This window comes from Pipistrellus kuhlii, unplaced genomic scaffold, assembly GCF_014108245.1.
Source record: "Pipistrellus kuhlii isolate mPipKuh1 unplaced genomic scaffold, mPipKuh1.p scaffold_m20_p_7, whole genome shotgun sequence".
In the NCBI taxonomy this organism is placed as follows: Eukaryota; Metazoa; Chordata; class Mammalia; order Chiroptera; family Vespertilionidae; genus Pipistrellus; species Pipistrellus kuhlii.
Window position 1 is genome coordinate 17,126,747 of NW_023425573.1, and position 13,866 is coordinate 17,140,612.

Genomic DNA, 13,866 nt, shown 5'->3' on the forward strand with positions numbered 1-13,866 from the left:
GAAATTTGACCGGCCCAAGGGAGGGCTGGGATTCCCAAAGCACCTAGAATAATAGTAACTAAGGAAGTGGCGAGAGTGGTTACCAGCTGCCTGGGACTGGGCTGGGGTCCCCTCGTCTCTCTGAGAGCCAGCAGCTGATCACTGATGGCCTAGTTCAGGCCAGGCACTCTCCTCAGAGCTTTGCATGCGTGATCTCAGCTGATTCTCACACCATATCCCAGAGGTAGGAGCTGTTCTTGCCCCACACTTCACAGAAGCAGCAGCTTAGGAAGGTGGAGGAGGTGTCCCAGCTGAAGTGTGATGAACCTGGGTTTCTGTTTTGACTGAAGGTCCTAGGCCCTCACCGCCAACCCCTTGCCAGTTGGGGTGAGAGAAGAGAGGGGAGAGTGGGAGAGGAAAGGAGATGAAAGGCTTGGGGCCCCAAGTAAGACATTTCCTCCCAACTTGCAGCAGGATTTCTACCCACACAGCTGAATTCATTCCCACATCTGTGCCTTTGCATTTGCTGTTCCCCATTTACCTCGAGTGTCTTAGTCACACAGTCTTGGCATGGCTGACTTTCTTGGCCTGGGTGACCCTGCTCCTGACATTTACTGTCCATCACATACCCCTGTTTCTTTGTAGCATTTGTCACACTGTAAATTTGTCTTTTTCTGTTTTGGTTTATGAGTGTTTATGGGTATGCTAAGTGTCTTCTTTTAGACAAATGTAATCTCCATTTAAGCAGGCTGTGTCAGTTTTGTTATTTTCAAACCTTAGCACCATGTTGGACACAAAATAGATGCTGAGTAAAACTTGAGTGAGTGAATAAGGTGGTTAGGTTGGGTCAAATGTCCAATGGGGATGGGTTGTCAAGGAAATTCTACCGTGCAATGAGAGTGCAAGAGTAATGGTTTGCCCATCCTACCAAGTTCCCCACCCTGAAGTTCTGGGGTTCCAAGAATGGGTATTGTGGGCAGCCAATGTCTCCCCACGCCTGTGTCTCTCTTTTACTGGTGAGGAATTGCTCTTGAGGATCATAGTGTATGTGAAGGTGAAATGTCCTACAACAGGGGGAATAAAGTCCAAGTTAGGAGGGTGTAAGTCAGAGCAGGGACATCATAGCCAGGTTTGGTTGGGGATGGGTCAGAACCAGGCCCAATCCCCTGACTCCCTGCCCTAGAGGAGGTTTGGAGAGACACAAATAGACCATAATTTCTCCAAAACCTTAAGGGGGAGAGACAAACTATCAAGGGAGACAAGAACCAATCCTGGACTCTGTGTCCTGGCCTTTCGCCTTGGCTTCCCAAGTTGGCACTATGGCAGCAGTGCGAGGTGAGGAACACAATTTTTCTTTCCCACCCTTCTGCCTTTCTTCCCTATCTATATTGGAGAATTCTAGATTCATCCACCAGGAGGCGCGTGCGAGCCGCTCTGGGAGGGAAGCGAGGCCACCAGGCTGGTGGAAGAGGCAGCTGGTTGGGAGGGGCGGCGGGCACCCGTGGTGAGTGCGTCAGGCTGTGCGTCTTCCCTGATCCGTGACGCGGACCCGGTATTAGGTCCGAGCCCGGGGGACGCCGTGTTTACAGGAGCTGGGGCCCAGGGTCTGGGCATGCCCCTGAGGTTGGGGCTCCGTCTGGTAGGGCTGTTTCCAGTCCAAGTGTTGGTCAGCTCAGAAGACTGTATTCCGCAGGAGTGTGTGTGTGTGTGCGTGTGCGTGTGCGTGTGTGTGTGTGTGTGTGTGTGTGTGTGTGTGTGTGTTCAAAGGCTTGGGGGAAGTGCTGGTAGTAGTACAGCTGAGCTCCAACTAGAATTAGGAGTACGGCTGAGATTTGGGGTGGGGACCCTGTGTGTGAGCAGGGCCACTGCTCCTCTTCTAATCCTAAATTCCTATCTTGGCTTGCACTATGAAGCTGTGTGGCATTAGCCAGCCTCTCCCCTCCCCTGTACCTCAGCTTCCTCATCAGGAAAATGGTGTATAGGTACCACTGCCCCCACCCTACAGTCCACAGCTTTTCATTCTAGCTGTCTGCACATCCACCAAACACTGCCAATAGCTAGTTGCCCAGAAGACCTCTAGACGTCTCTCAAGGTCTCCCCAGGCCCCTCCCTGACTCTGGACCTCAAAGTTGAGGGAGAAAGGAACTAACCACTGAGGGGAAGGAGCAAGAAAGGGGCTGTCAGGGAGCCCTGCCTGGTGTGCCAGAATGGGACTCTGGGTTTCTGTCCCTTCCCTGTACTATGGACCCCCTCTCAGCTTTCTTTCTTTGTCCATTAGGTTGGTTCAGCTCCAGTCCCCCAGTCTCCCTTCACCCAACCCTCTCCTATCCCCCTCCCAACCTCCCGGCAGCTGGTCCTGTTTGTTTTCCCAGATCAGTTTTGCCCAGAGCTTCCTGAGGGTGGATGCACAGGTGGCTTTGTTTGCCAGCTCAGCACCCTCACTGCTACCTCCTCCACAGCCACAGCCTTGGCCTTTAGGTGTGGAGAGGGAGAGTTAGGAAGACAAAACAAACAAAAAGCAGTGTCCCCACATCCACACCTCCAAGAGACCTCAAGATCTCGCAGAGGTCTCATCACCTCAGGGAACCCATCCAGTTCTTCCTCTCTTATAGGGACCAAAGTTCCACAGAGAAATCCTCAGGACCATTTCCCCCTCCCTGCCCCCCCAATGATTCTACCCAAACACCCATCTCATTAAGGCACCCTAAGAACTTACAGAGAAAGCCTTGGACCGAGTTCTGTTTCCTGTAGATCCCACTTATACCCCATCCTATATGGGGGCATGTAGATCCAACAAATAAACCCTCAGACCTAATCCTTGCCTCTTACCCAGGTCCCCATTCCAGTTAAAGGCCCTGAGAATCCCTAGAGAAGTGATGTCTCCTTCATAGAGAGCCCCATCCCATAAAAGGCCCAACTTCTCAGTACTATGGGCAGCTGAGAAGTGCCTGGTAGCCCATGTCCTATCCTATCAAGTCAACCTGCTCCCACCCTTACCTCTCATTTCACTGGGAAATCAGCCAGGGCTTTGGTGACTGAAGATGCAAATTCTGTGAACGGTGCCCTCTTGCACCCTTGTACCATCACCAGCCCCTCCTTTGCAGCTCTGCTCCTCCGCTCCCTGCCCCCACCCCAGGTCTGGAGCCAGGAACAGGCAGATGAGCACTTTCCCTGGGGCTGTGAGGTCTGGTCTCCTGGGAGACAGAGATAACAGTGAGAGACCAGCTCAGCCCCAGCAGGGTCCAACAGCTGGGCCCCAAAAAGGTGGGTCTTTGAGAGGGTGGGAGCCCCACCCACACAGACCCATTGTCTTATCCTGTTATAGACAGAGCCCCTCAGTAGTGGGGAGAGAGCTGGCCACCATCCAGGGAAATGGAAGGCAGCTCTTACCACTACCCACTCACCCAGACACAAAGGCACAGGCTGGCACAGGGCGACGGAGAGAGTGCACGCATACACACATCCACACAGTACAGGCACATGTATGGGTCCCACATGCACCACAGGTAAACATCCTAGCATTTAATAAACACCTCAGAGTCATACTCATTGATGGGCAGACACTGCTGATCCATTTCTTAAATATTTAATAAGATGTATAATGTGCCAGGCACTGTGCTGAGTGTTGGAGTGACATGTGAGTATACACTTTCACATGTACATATCCCGCTCACGGTCACATAGAGAAGATCATCTCAGTCACCCACCCGTCATCATGCAGACACTGAAGATGGTCCCTGGAGTCACTCTGCTGCCTCGGTTCTAATCCAAGCTCCGCTGCTTATAAGTTAGATGAACGTGTACACTATTTCTCAGCTTTTCCCTCTGTAAAATGGGAATAATCATGTTAAAAACTGTTATGAAAATTTACATCCATGTAAAACACAGCCTGCTGTATGCACCCAATAAATGTTAGCTGTTCCTGTTGTGTTTGTAACTGGCTTTGCTGCATGGTTCTGCCCACCCCATGGGGCTGGGTGGAGGAGAGGAGAGGAGCCTGGGCAGCAAGTGTAAGTCTGGGATCTCCATCCCTTTCTTACACTTGCCTGTGGGAGCCAGCTTAGCACTCAGGATGAGGAGCCCTTCTGCCTCACCCCATTCCAGTCGCTCTGCTGATTAACTCAGTTTGGGAGGACTGGGAAGGTCAGAGGGGAGTATCCCAATCCTTTGTTCTTGTTCAGGCCTCTGCTATTTTGGAAAGAATGCTTGCTAGTGAAACTGGAGATCTGACTTCTGGTCCCCACACCTTTTCTGGCTCTATGTGTGGTCTTGAGCAGGTTACCTCCCCGCTTGGGGCCTCAGTTTTGTACCTGTAAATTAAGCTAACTGCTGATCCTGGCAGGGCCTCCAGCCATGACTTCTGTGATCCTGTGACGCCTCTGGAAGCTTCCCCACTCTTCCTACACAGCCTCCCCCTCCTTTTCTACCCCCACCCCTACCCCCACCAGTCCTAGGCAGAGTGAGGGGGTGAGTTGCCTGCTGTCACCATGGGGACTAATCTCTAAGAAGGTCATTGAGCCTCCGCTCTGCCTTGGCCTGATGGGGATTAGTACCTGGGTATGAAAACCACCCCCCCCTTGCTTCCATGTCCAGGTCCCCCCACTCTCTTTTAGACCCTGGGCAGCCTCCACACCCAGAAGTTCCAAGGCTGGGTCAGGATCAGCAGGTGGACAGTGGAGGTAGGGCAGCTGCTGTAGTTGTCTTTCTGTCCAGCCGAGGCCAAGAGAGAAACAGGGAGAGATGGAGTCAGATCATGCCCCACTCATGGCCTGAGTCTTGCCCCTCTTTGGCTTCTGTTTCTTAATGAGGAGAGATTAGTCCCCCAAAAGAGGGTGTCACTCCCACCTCCAGCCCTGGCTGTCCCATTTGCAGCCCACATAGAAGCCGCTCTTTCTCCTCTTTTAAAGGCAATTTCCTCTTGCCAATGTGGGATGGGATGGAAGTTGTTTCCACATCACCTCTCCCTTCTACATATACTGTGCCTTCCACCTCTGGTTACCTGACCTCTGACTCTCTGTCTCTAAATCCCTCCATCTCTCTTAAGTGTACATCTCTGTTATCTCACATCTGTTCCTTTTTGGTTTTTCTCAGGTGGTTTCTGCCTCTCTCTCAGGTCTCTCTCTAGCTCTTGGTTTCATTGTGGATGTATGTGTGTGTGTGTGTGGGGGGGGGAGTGTCTGCAGTCTCTTTGGCCTTGAAATTTGCCCTGTGGTTCTCACACACCTTTGGGCAGCACCCTCTATCTGTCCATCTGTCTTCTGGTTGTATTCTTGGCCTGCTCTGATCCTTCTTCCCAATGCCATTCATTTTCAGGCAGCAGTTTCCTAGTCCCACCACTGCCTGAACTCCAAGCTCAGACCCTTTTTCTGCTCCCTCCCCTGCCCAGGGTGCTGACAGGGAAGACAGGAAGCAGGCTCTGGCTGGGAGCTGGACAGGCGAGGGGGGATGGGCCCCCTCAAACACCAGCTGCTGTGCACACCCCCACCCCCCCCTTACAGGAGGCAGCCCAGGCAGCCTGGCACCTGCAAGCCTGCCTGGCGCCTGGAGACTCCGCCCCTGGCCAGGCAAGGGAGGAGGGACCTGGATAAGGGGACGGATCCCTGGCCAGGGCCAGGAAATTCAGGCCTTCATGATGGGTGGGGGAGGGAGGCCCAGGGAAATCAGGCTCTGGGATGGGGGGGAGAAAAAGAACAAGGGCATGTCCCAGACCACTGGTGGCCTCATTTTCTCAACACCACCCCCACCTCCACACACATACAAAGGACTGCTCTATATGTTCCTTATGGATCATTCTAGGGGAAACCTTTGTTGTGCAGCCCCAGGATCTGGAATCCCAGCCAGAGGAGAAGAGATCTAGCCCTCTCTGTGATTGGGGGAAGGGAGAGGAAGCCCTCCAAGACCTCGGGAGGACTTGCCAGCTGGTGGCCTAGTCTCTAAGAGGCACATCATTCAGTGCCAGGCAAGGAGCAGAGGGCTAGGCCCAGGACCTAAGCCTGGTCAGTGAGGCCAGAATGGGGACTGCACACACCCCAGCCTGGGATCCATGCATCCCCCTCCCCATCCGCAGCTGCTGTGCCCACAGATCCCATCTGTAATGCCCCCCTCTCCCCAGACCTGCCAGGGATCTGTCAGAACCATCTCATCTCCATTCCCTTTCTTTCTCTGCAACAAGGACACAGAGATCCCCATAGGGCCTGAGGGTGATTGGGTGAAAGGCAGAAGGGGGGGGGGGAGGTAGTGAGAGAGGGGGACAAAGCAGCAAGCACCTCCAGCAACAGCCAGAGTCAAGCTGGAAGGGACCAGTGACTTCTGACCCTTGTCCTCATATCCCTGTGGACTGCCTGGGCCTGGATGTGTGGGGATACATTCCCTCCCCATGTGGCTTCCTCACCTTAAGAGGGAACTAGGGCTGCATATTGCTGTCCAAGGAGCCTTACTTCCACCTCCATCTACAACTAAGCCCTCCATCCAGGGCTGGCTCAGCATCACCATCCATTTTGGAAAGCAGAATGGAGGACACCTGGAGTCAAGGACAGACTCAGCTAGGGACTCAGACTGACCAAAGGCCTTGTGTGGAGCCCCCAGTTCTACAGCCTCTTAGCAGGAGGCCAGGGTCTTGAGCAATCTCTGTCCCCCTCCTCTATGTCTGATCTTAACACTTTGAGTCCCTGAAAAGGGAGATGGTCTGTCCCAGGTTTGGGTTGTAGCTAATGACTCATGGACTCCCAGCTGTGCTGAGGTTCCACACAAACCCCACCCCCATCCCGAAACAAGAGGCTTTGGAACTATGATGTTTGGGGAAGGTAGTGAGCTGCTGTGCCTTGGGACCCCATTGGGCAAGGGCTACTGAACCCTGTGTTTGTCATTTCCAGTCAGTCTGTCTGTCTGTCTGTCTGTCTGTCTGTCTCAGACATGAGAAGACTGAAAGAGGGGCCAGGGAGGGAACTCTCAGGCTGGCAGTACCATAGGGATCTAGAGGAGAGACTTATCTCCATCTCGGTTCTAGTCCACCCCATCCAGCTTCCCATCTCACCACTACTGCTTCAATCCCTTTGAGGGCCTCCACCTTCCCCAGGAACCAGAATATGGAGACTCATAGGAGGCCAGACCATTATCCTCATATGGCAAATGTGAAAGCCCCAAGAGAGGCCAAGAATGACTTGCCCAAGGCCACAGAAGTCGCTGGGGACAGAGTCGGACCAGAACCTGGTTTCTACCTCTGAAAGGCTCCTGTTCTGGGTCACAGCCCCCCAAAGCTACCCGGTGGAGCCTGCCCTGTGGCCAGATTACCCCAATCGAGCCCGGCAGCCTAGGTGTTTCGGGCCAGGGCAGGACAGGCAAAGCGGGTGAGGCCGATGGGAGCCGGATCTCGCCTGGACCCGTCTGGCGGCAGCGGCGGCGGCGGCAGGTGCCTGCGTGGCGATGGGGCTGGGCCTCCGGGCGGATGCTGACAGGCCGCCCCTGCCTCACGCGAGCCGAACGAACAAAACGCTCAGGTCCGGTTTGTGCGAGGGGCTCGTCGCGGGGCGGGAGCGGAGGGCCCGGGGCCTGGACGTGGCCCTTGGTGATCCGGTCCTGGTCTTCCGCGAGCGAGCGCAGCGCCGCACTCACTCCGCCCGCCGCCGCCTCACCTGCGCGCACCCGCGGCGGACACGTCGGCGGCCGGGGAGGCCACCGCAGGTGCGCACCTGGCCTGCCCCTCCCTTCCCGGCCACTCTCCGCCCTCTCCGGCCCGTTTGGCTAAGTCCCCAGCGCACGCCTCGGAGCTTGTGCCAAAGCCCGGGCTCAGCGCGCTCTTATACGGCCTCTGCAGTCCCCGCCCCCGGACACACAGACACACACGCACACTCACACCTGTCCGGGCGCTCGTTTGCTCGGGGCAAATATTGACTCAGAGGAGGCGGAGCGCCCCAACCCCCTCCCGTCCCGGCTGGGGCTGCAGGGCCAGAGCTCCTCCAGGCCTTGGCGGCGGGGTGTGTTGGGGGGAGGAGGGGTCTAGGACCTGGGCGCCTCTGGAACAACACCAGATGTCACTTTTCCACCCACTTGCCTCTAGAGAGGGGGTGGGGAGAGAGGATGGGAGGAGCCCAAGAGCTAAAGAGCTGCCTGGCGGAGGTTAGGGGGAGCGGAGGTGGGTATCTCAGGGAAGGCGGGACATCCCTGAGGGGACTCAGACTCAGAGTCACGTAGGGAGTCGCTGGTAGAGACCGTGGCCCTCTGTCTAGTAGTGACCTACACGGGCGCCCCAGCGTCTAGTTCTTGGCCCTCCTCGACACGCTTCGGTTTCCCTTCCTTTCCAGTCTATTAGCAGAGCCCAGGAGCCCCGCAGCTGCTGGGGGGGGGAGGGGGGGCGGGAACCGCTAACAGCGGAGTGGACAGGCCTCGGAGAGGTCACCTCGACCCGAGGCCACCTGCTGCACTCACCAGGCCTGGTGCTCAGTTTCTGTCCCCCAGGCTACTCTGGATTGAAGGCCCATCGGGCCCCAACCAAAGCGCCCTCCCCGGGCCTGACCAGGTCCAGCGCCCGGCAGTCAGCCGCGGGCACCCTCGCCTAGCCTCGCTCGGTGTGGAGCGGAGAGGGCAACCTCCCAGCCAGCCCCCGAGTCGCCGCTCCCACCATCTGTTTCGTAGGTGCTTCCGCGTTGGAGAAATAAAGACAGATGTAGAAAGAAAGAAAGAAAAAAGAAAAAAAGCTAGATGCTTTACTGGGGGGGGGTAGTGGGGAGGGGACGGGTTAAAACCTAGCGAAGCAAATCGAAGGGGCTGGACGCTGGCGTCCGCAGAGAGTCCATAGGGAGCGGCGCCACCAGCCGAGTCCCCGCTGTTTGGGACGTCTTCTGCAGCATGTCCGTAGTCGGAATCCTGGAAGATAGAAAGCCCCAGGTCTGGGTGAGGGCGAGGTTTGGGACCAAGCCTGCCCGTCCCTACCACCCCTCACACCCCTCCGTTGCCGTCCACGGGGCGCTGGCCGGGGTGCCCCCACCTGCGGATCCGCGGCAGGGCGATGACGCGCGGCCGCGAGGTGAGCACCACCTCCCCTCGGCTCGCCTCCACTAGGATGTTCTGGATCATGTTCTCTAGCAGCGCCTCCTGCAGGTTGGCGAAAGCCGGGAGCCTGCAGGGGACCAGAGAGTCGTGTCAGCGCTGTCACCCACCTCAGTCACATTCTCTGCCGACCTCCTCTGTGCTGTACGGTGTGCCTCGCGCTCTGCCTGGATTCTCATTTACTTCCCCTCCCTCCCAACACTAGGCGGCATCCTCGGTCCAAGTTTGCCCACACTTCAAGAGCCCAGGTTCCCAAATGTCATGTTGCTGGCACAGTAGTGGAATTCAAACATTGGCAATTGTAGTCCCCATCTCTCAGCCACGTTTTGGGGAAAGGCATCCGATAATGAGAGTGTACAGGAGGGACTATATAGGGCCTAGGAAATCCCAACCACAAAAGAAAGCAACCACAGAGCAGTCTCAGGGAAAGTGGTACAAGAAGAGGTGGTACTTCTCTCCTGGTTCTAGAAACCCATTTAAGAGATCTTGAAGACTATAACTACTCTCCTTGAAGTGGGGTGATGGCGAATGTTAATGGGCAGGACTTGGAGAGAAAATTAAAGCTCGGATTGCCATTCTGTAAATACTCCCATCCAGGCCTTACCTTTCCAACGGTTAAACACTGAGTTGGGAGAGATACATATAGGAGGCCACCCCCGTATACCACAGCCCTGCAGGAAGGATCCTGCTGCACACAGACCTCCTCCAAACCCACACCTGGGTCTGTCTGCTCACCTGCTGATGGCCTCCTTCTCATCCTGCTCTTGCTCCTCCTTCATCATGATCTTCAGCTGCTGCTGCCACCACCATTTCAGGGACTCCTGGGATGAAAGCTGCTGTGAGGATTCAGTCCCTGTCCAGGTCAACTTCTCTTTCGTCATCTCTTCAGCCTCCTTCATCATCTCTTCATCCTCCTTCAGCTCCTCCTTGCCTGTGTCCTCCTCCTTTTTCTTCTCCTCTTCCTCCTCTTCCTCCTCTTCTTCCTCCTCCTCTTCCTCTTCCTCTTCTTCCTTCTCCTCCTCATCCCCATCTTCCTCTCCCAGCCCCCATTTGTCCTCCTCCTGCTCCTTTCCTTCCCTGTCATCCCAGCTATTGGACAGAAACAGGGCTGATTCTACATGCAGGCTGCTGGAGTGGGCCATGAACCTGGCTGACTGCTCACTCCAGAACTGGGAAAAGTAAGGAATTTGCTCCACTAGGTTTTTATCCATGGCTTCATGGAAGGTCTTATCTTCCAGCAGGCCCCTGAGTGGCAGGAAGGAAGAGAAGGTTCTCAATGACAGGCCTTGAGGCTCCCTGTGAGGTTTTCGTTTCAGCGTTCCCCAAGTAGTGGTTCTTGCTTACTGTGCCCACAAACAGGAGCTAAGTGGGGGAGGGAAGCCCTTGGTCCATTGCCCCCACCCCCATCCTTCTTTAGAGGATGACATCTCTGGACCCATGGAGTCTTAGAGGTGAAGATTATATGGTAGAGACAGAGCCAGGAAATCTGAGTTACACAGATGAGGAACAGGAACCCTGAGGAGAATGTGAACTGGCTCTAGACATCATCTACTAGCTGTAGACAGGGCAGAACTCAAGACCCAGCCCTGATAATCCATCCAGCCAGCTCTATTGGAGCTATACCACCCTGGAGAGCCTGGGACCACATATGGAATGATCATGTAAGAAAGTTTTATTTTTCAGGAAAGGAAAGGCTAGGACTTCAGCAGCTGTGAGTGGACCCAGAATTGACTGAATGTGTTGGAAAATGGGGGCTAGGATCCACAGGGTGGACAGTAACCTGATGATGGTGGTGAGACAGTCAACCAAAAGCTGCTTCTTCTGCTTGGAAACAGGGGCCCATGTGTCAAGGGATTCTTTCTCAGACGTCTCTGACTCCTCTGTGGTGTGCTTCCTCTTTGGCAGCATCCTGGGGTGAGCCATGACACTGAGCAGTCTGCACAAGCCACCATGCTGGGACAAGGGGCATAAGCAGTGGTGGTGGCCTCCCAATCAAGAGGACATGGATGAGTTGGGGCGGGCCCATCCTTAACCCAAATATGGTGCTACTGCATTTAGGTAACTAAACCTGACCCTCAGAATTGATGCAGAACCTGGAGAGGCTCCAAGTTGGAAAGGAAGGAAGGATGGGGAGGCCTCGGTGGGTTCCCTATGGGGTCTCTGGCTCTTTGCCTCCTCCTCATATGGGCTTTAGCAGTAATGCCTCAATCTCCCCCACCCCTGCCACTGCACCTGTTCCAAGCCCTCAGTAAGGGTTGGGTCTGGGCAGCCCCTATTCTGGAGAGGGAGAGGGGGTAGAGAGTAGAGGAAGGAGACCCCTCACTCCCTGATAGTTCACCGGTACAAGAAGTGTCGGGGAAAGTCAGAGAAGAAGTTGACCAGGTAGTAATCGATGGCATGGGCGCGGGCAGTGAGGCCCAAGTAGAGCAGGCTTGGCGAGGGCGGCTGGGGACATGGCCAGGATGTCTCCTCCTTAGAGTTCTTAATATTCCAGCTGGTGGGTGGGTCGAAAGACTGCTGTTTCTTGATGGGTGGCAACGTCTTTGGGAAGGGGGAGGCATGATGGCAGGGTTTCAGGACTGTACTTCCATCACCAGTGGGTCCCCAGCCCACCAACCAGGTCTTTTAGGCCATGCAGGGGTTTGACTCTACCCTTCTAGGAGGCTGGACCAGGGGTTGGCGGTATCTTTGAGAGCAAGCAAGGACTCTCTCTCAAGTTATCCAAGGGGATGGCCCTTGGGCTTATTGCATTACCTTGTACCTCCTCACAGGTCCATAGGTTGTGTAATATGTCCTTTCCTGTAGAAACAAAGAGACCCCTGTTTAGAATACAGGAGGCCTAGAGGCCTGAAGCCAATGCCTGGACCTGCTGCCCTCTTGGAATTGCCCAAGAAACACCATCTTCCAGAACCTTCCCTAGGGAAGTGCAACCTAAAGACAAGGAAAATCTAGCTATCCAACTGAAGGAAAGAGGAGGTGCTGCCAAATGTGTGTAGACTGTCCCAAAATAGCTTGTCCTTGTGCCCTGGAGCTTTGTGGTTTGGTTTGATAAGGAAACAGCCTCTCTTATTAAGATTTAATGCAGGAAAAAAAAAGGTTTAATTCAGAAATCCCTTCTTCTGTGGCCTTAAGATATTATTTGCATCCACAGTTGGGCCAGATCTTTAGAGGGGAGCAGTCCCTTCTTTGAAGTTGTGTGGTGGACACAAAGGTGATCAAGGAACATGAATACTACCATGGGAAATCTATGAGATTGGAGGAGGAACCAAGATATGTTTTGTTTTGTTTTGTTTTTAAAGATATATTTTATTGATTTTTCCAGAGAGGAAGGAAGAGAGATAGAGAGCTAGAAACATTGATGAGAGAGAAACATCGACCAGCTGCCTCCTGCACAAGCCTCCCCACCCCAGCTGGGGATGTGCTCACAACCAATGTACATGCCCTTGACCAGAATCGAACCTGGGACCCTTCACTCCGCAGACGGAAGCTCTATCCACTGAGCCAAACAGGTTTCAGCCCAAGATATGTTTTGTCTTATAGTTATCATTGGTCTCCCCCTACAAATGCTCATAGCATGTTTAACAAATGCTTACTGGGGGACAGGCACTTTACATGTATTAACGCCTTTGATCCCCCCCAAGAGTGCTAAAAGCAGATAATATTTTACTCACCTTAAAATATTTTTAAAATTTTTCATTTTAATCTTGGGAAATTTCAAACACATATAAAATTATATACAAAGAATCTTCCATTACCCACCACCCACCTTCAACAAATAGCAACTCACAGCCAATCTTATCTCATCTCCGCTCCACTTCTGAATTATTTTGAAGCCAATCCTCTGGTCCCTAGTACCCAGCACTTCAATGGTATGTGTTAAGTTCTAGCTACATAAAACAGGATGGTCAGCCAGCCTTATGTATCCAAAGAGTCTCTTGGGGAGATGTTATGATTAGTTTAATGAAAGAAATCTACCCTTTTAAGGCAGGCTGGCCAGATTTGTATGTAAGACCCCCTTAGATCACTACATCTGTCATCTCTGGTGTTTAAGGTCCACTCTGCCCTCCTTACCTTCACTTTCCTATCTGTGATAGTGAACTCCACTTCCTGCCGTGCCTTCTCGTCCTTCCACTCCTGCAGTTCCTTATGGAACTCCTTCAGGAGTTCCTGCCGGTACACCTGTGGCCCAGGACAAGGAAAGAGAAGACCAAGGTCTGGCAGCTTGCTGTAGACCCCCTGTCTTTCCAGGAGCTGGTTCGCCTTGGGGATCTGGGGATCTAATAGGGCTGGGAATTGTGCTCTAATTCAGATTCTTTCTAGGGCTGATCCTACCTTGCATACCAGGTCCATGCTATAGAAACTGGCATGCACTGAGGCCTTCAAAGTCACCACAATTGGGATCGTCTCTTCTGGAGCCACCTTCCCTTTCATGGGGCTCACGGACACCTGTTGATTTGGGGAAGAAGTCTCTGGAGCTTCATAGAGATGGAATGGGACAAGATAAGGTGGGATGGGATGGGGTGGTATGATATGGTATGGGATGAAGTGGGATGGGATATATGAATGGAGGGAATAGGATAGGGTGAGATGAGATGGGACGAGGTGAGAGGAGGGTAGGTCTGGAGCTCTTCTGGAGGTTCAGAATCTGTAGAAACAAAAGACTCTCACCTCCCCGAAGTCTAGAGGCTTCAGCTGCCAGGCAAAGACAATTGTCTCATTTTTGGAGCTGTTGTTGAGGAACAGCAGGCGGCTGCACTTGCCCTGCACAGGAATGTTTCCCAGGGAGATGTGAGGCTGGGACAGGAAGACATTCTGTTGGTGGAGACAACACAACAGCAACTT

At 53.8% G+C, this 13,866-nt stretch overlaps 1 protein-coding gene across 1 annotated transcript in view; it reads right to left on the reverse strand.

Moving 5' to 3' along the window:
• Nucleotides 1-8,659: 8,659 nt before the first annotated feature.
• CFAP65 (cilia and flagella associated protein 65) overlaps nucleotides 8,660-13,866 on the reverse strand; it is a 29,322-nt gene continuing 24,115 nt past the window's right edge. Inside the window, exons 25-32 of the mRNA XM_036421162.2 lie at nucleotides 13,693-13,836; nucleotides 13,357-13,470; nucleotides 13,096-13,203; nucleotides 11,779-11,823; nucleotides 11,363-11,565; nucleotides 10,805-10,933; nucleotides 9,760-10,269; nucleotides 8,660-9,094 (exon numbers count right to left, since the gene is read on the reverse strand). Of these exons, the coding sequence (XP_036277055.1) occupies nucleotides 8,914-9,094; nucleotides 9,760-10,269; nucleotides 10,805-10,933; nucleotides 11,363-11,565; nucleotides 11,779-11,823; nucleotides 13,096-13,203; nucleotides 13,357-13,470; nucleotides 13,693-13,836 (1,434 nt within the window). The 3' untranslated portion in view covers nucleotides 8,660-8,913. The remainder of the gene's footprint in view (nucleotides 9,095-9,759; nucleotides 10,270-10,804; nucleotides 10,934-11,362; nucleotides 11,566-11,778; nucleotides 11,824-13,095; nucleotides 13,204-13,356; nucleotides 13,471-13,692; nucleotides 13,837-13,866) is intronic.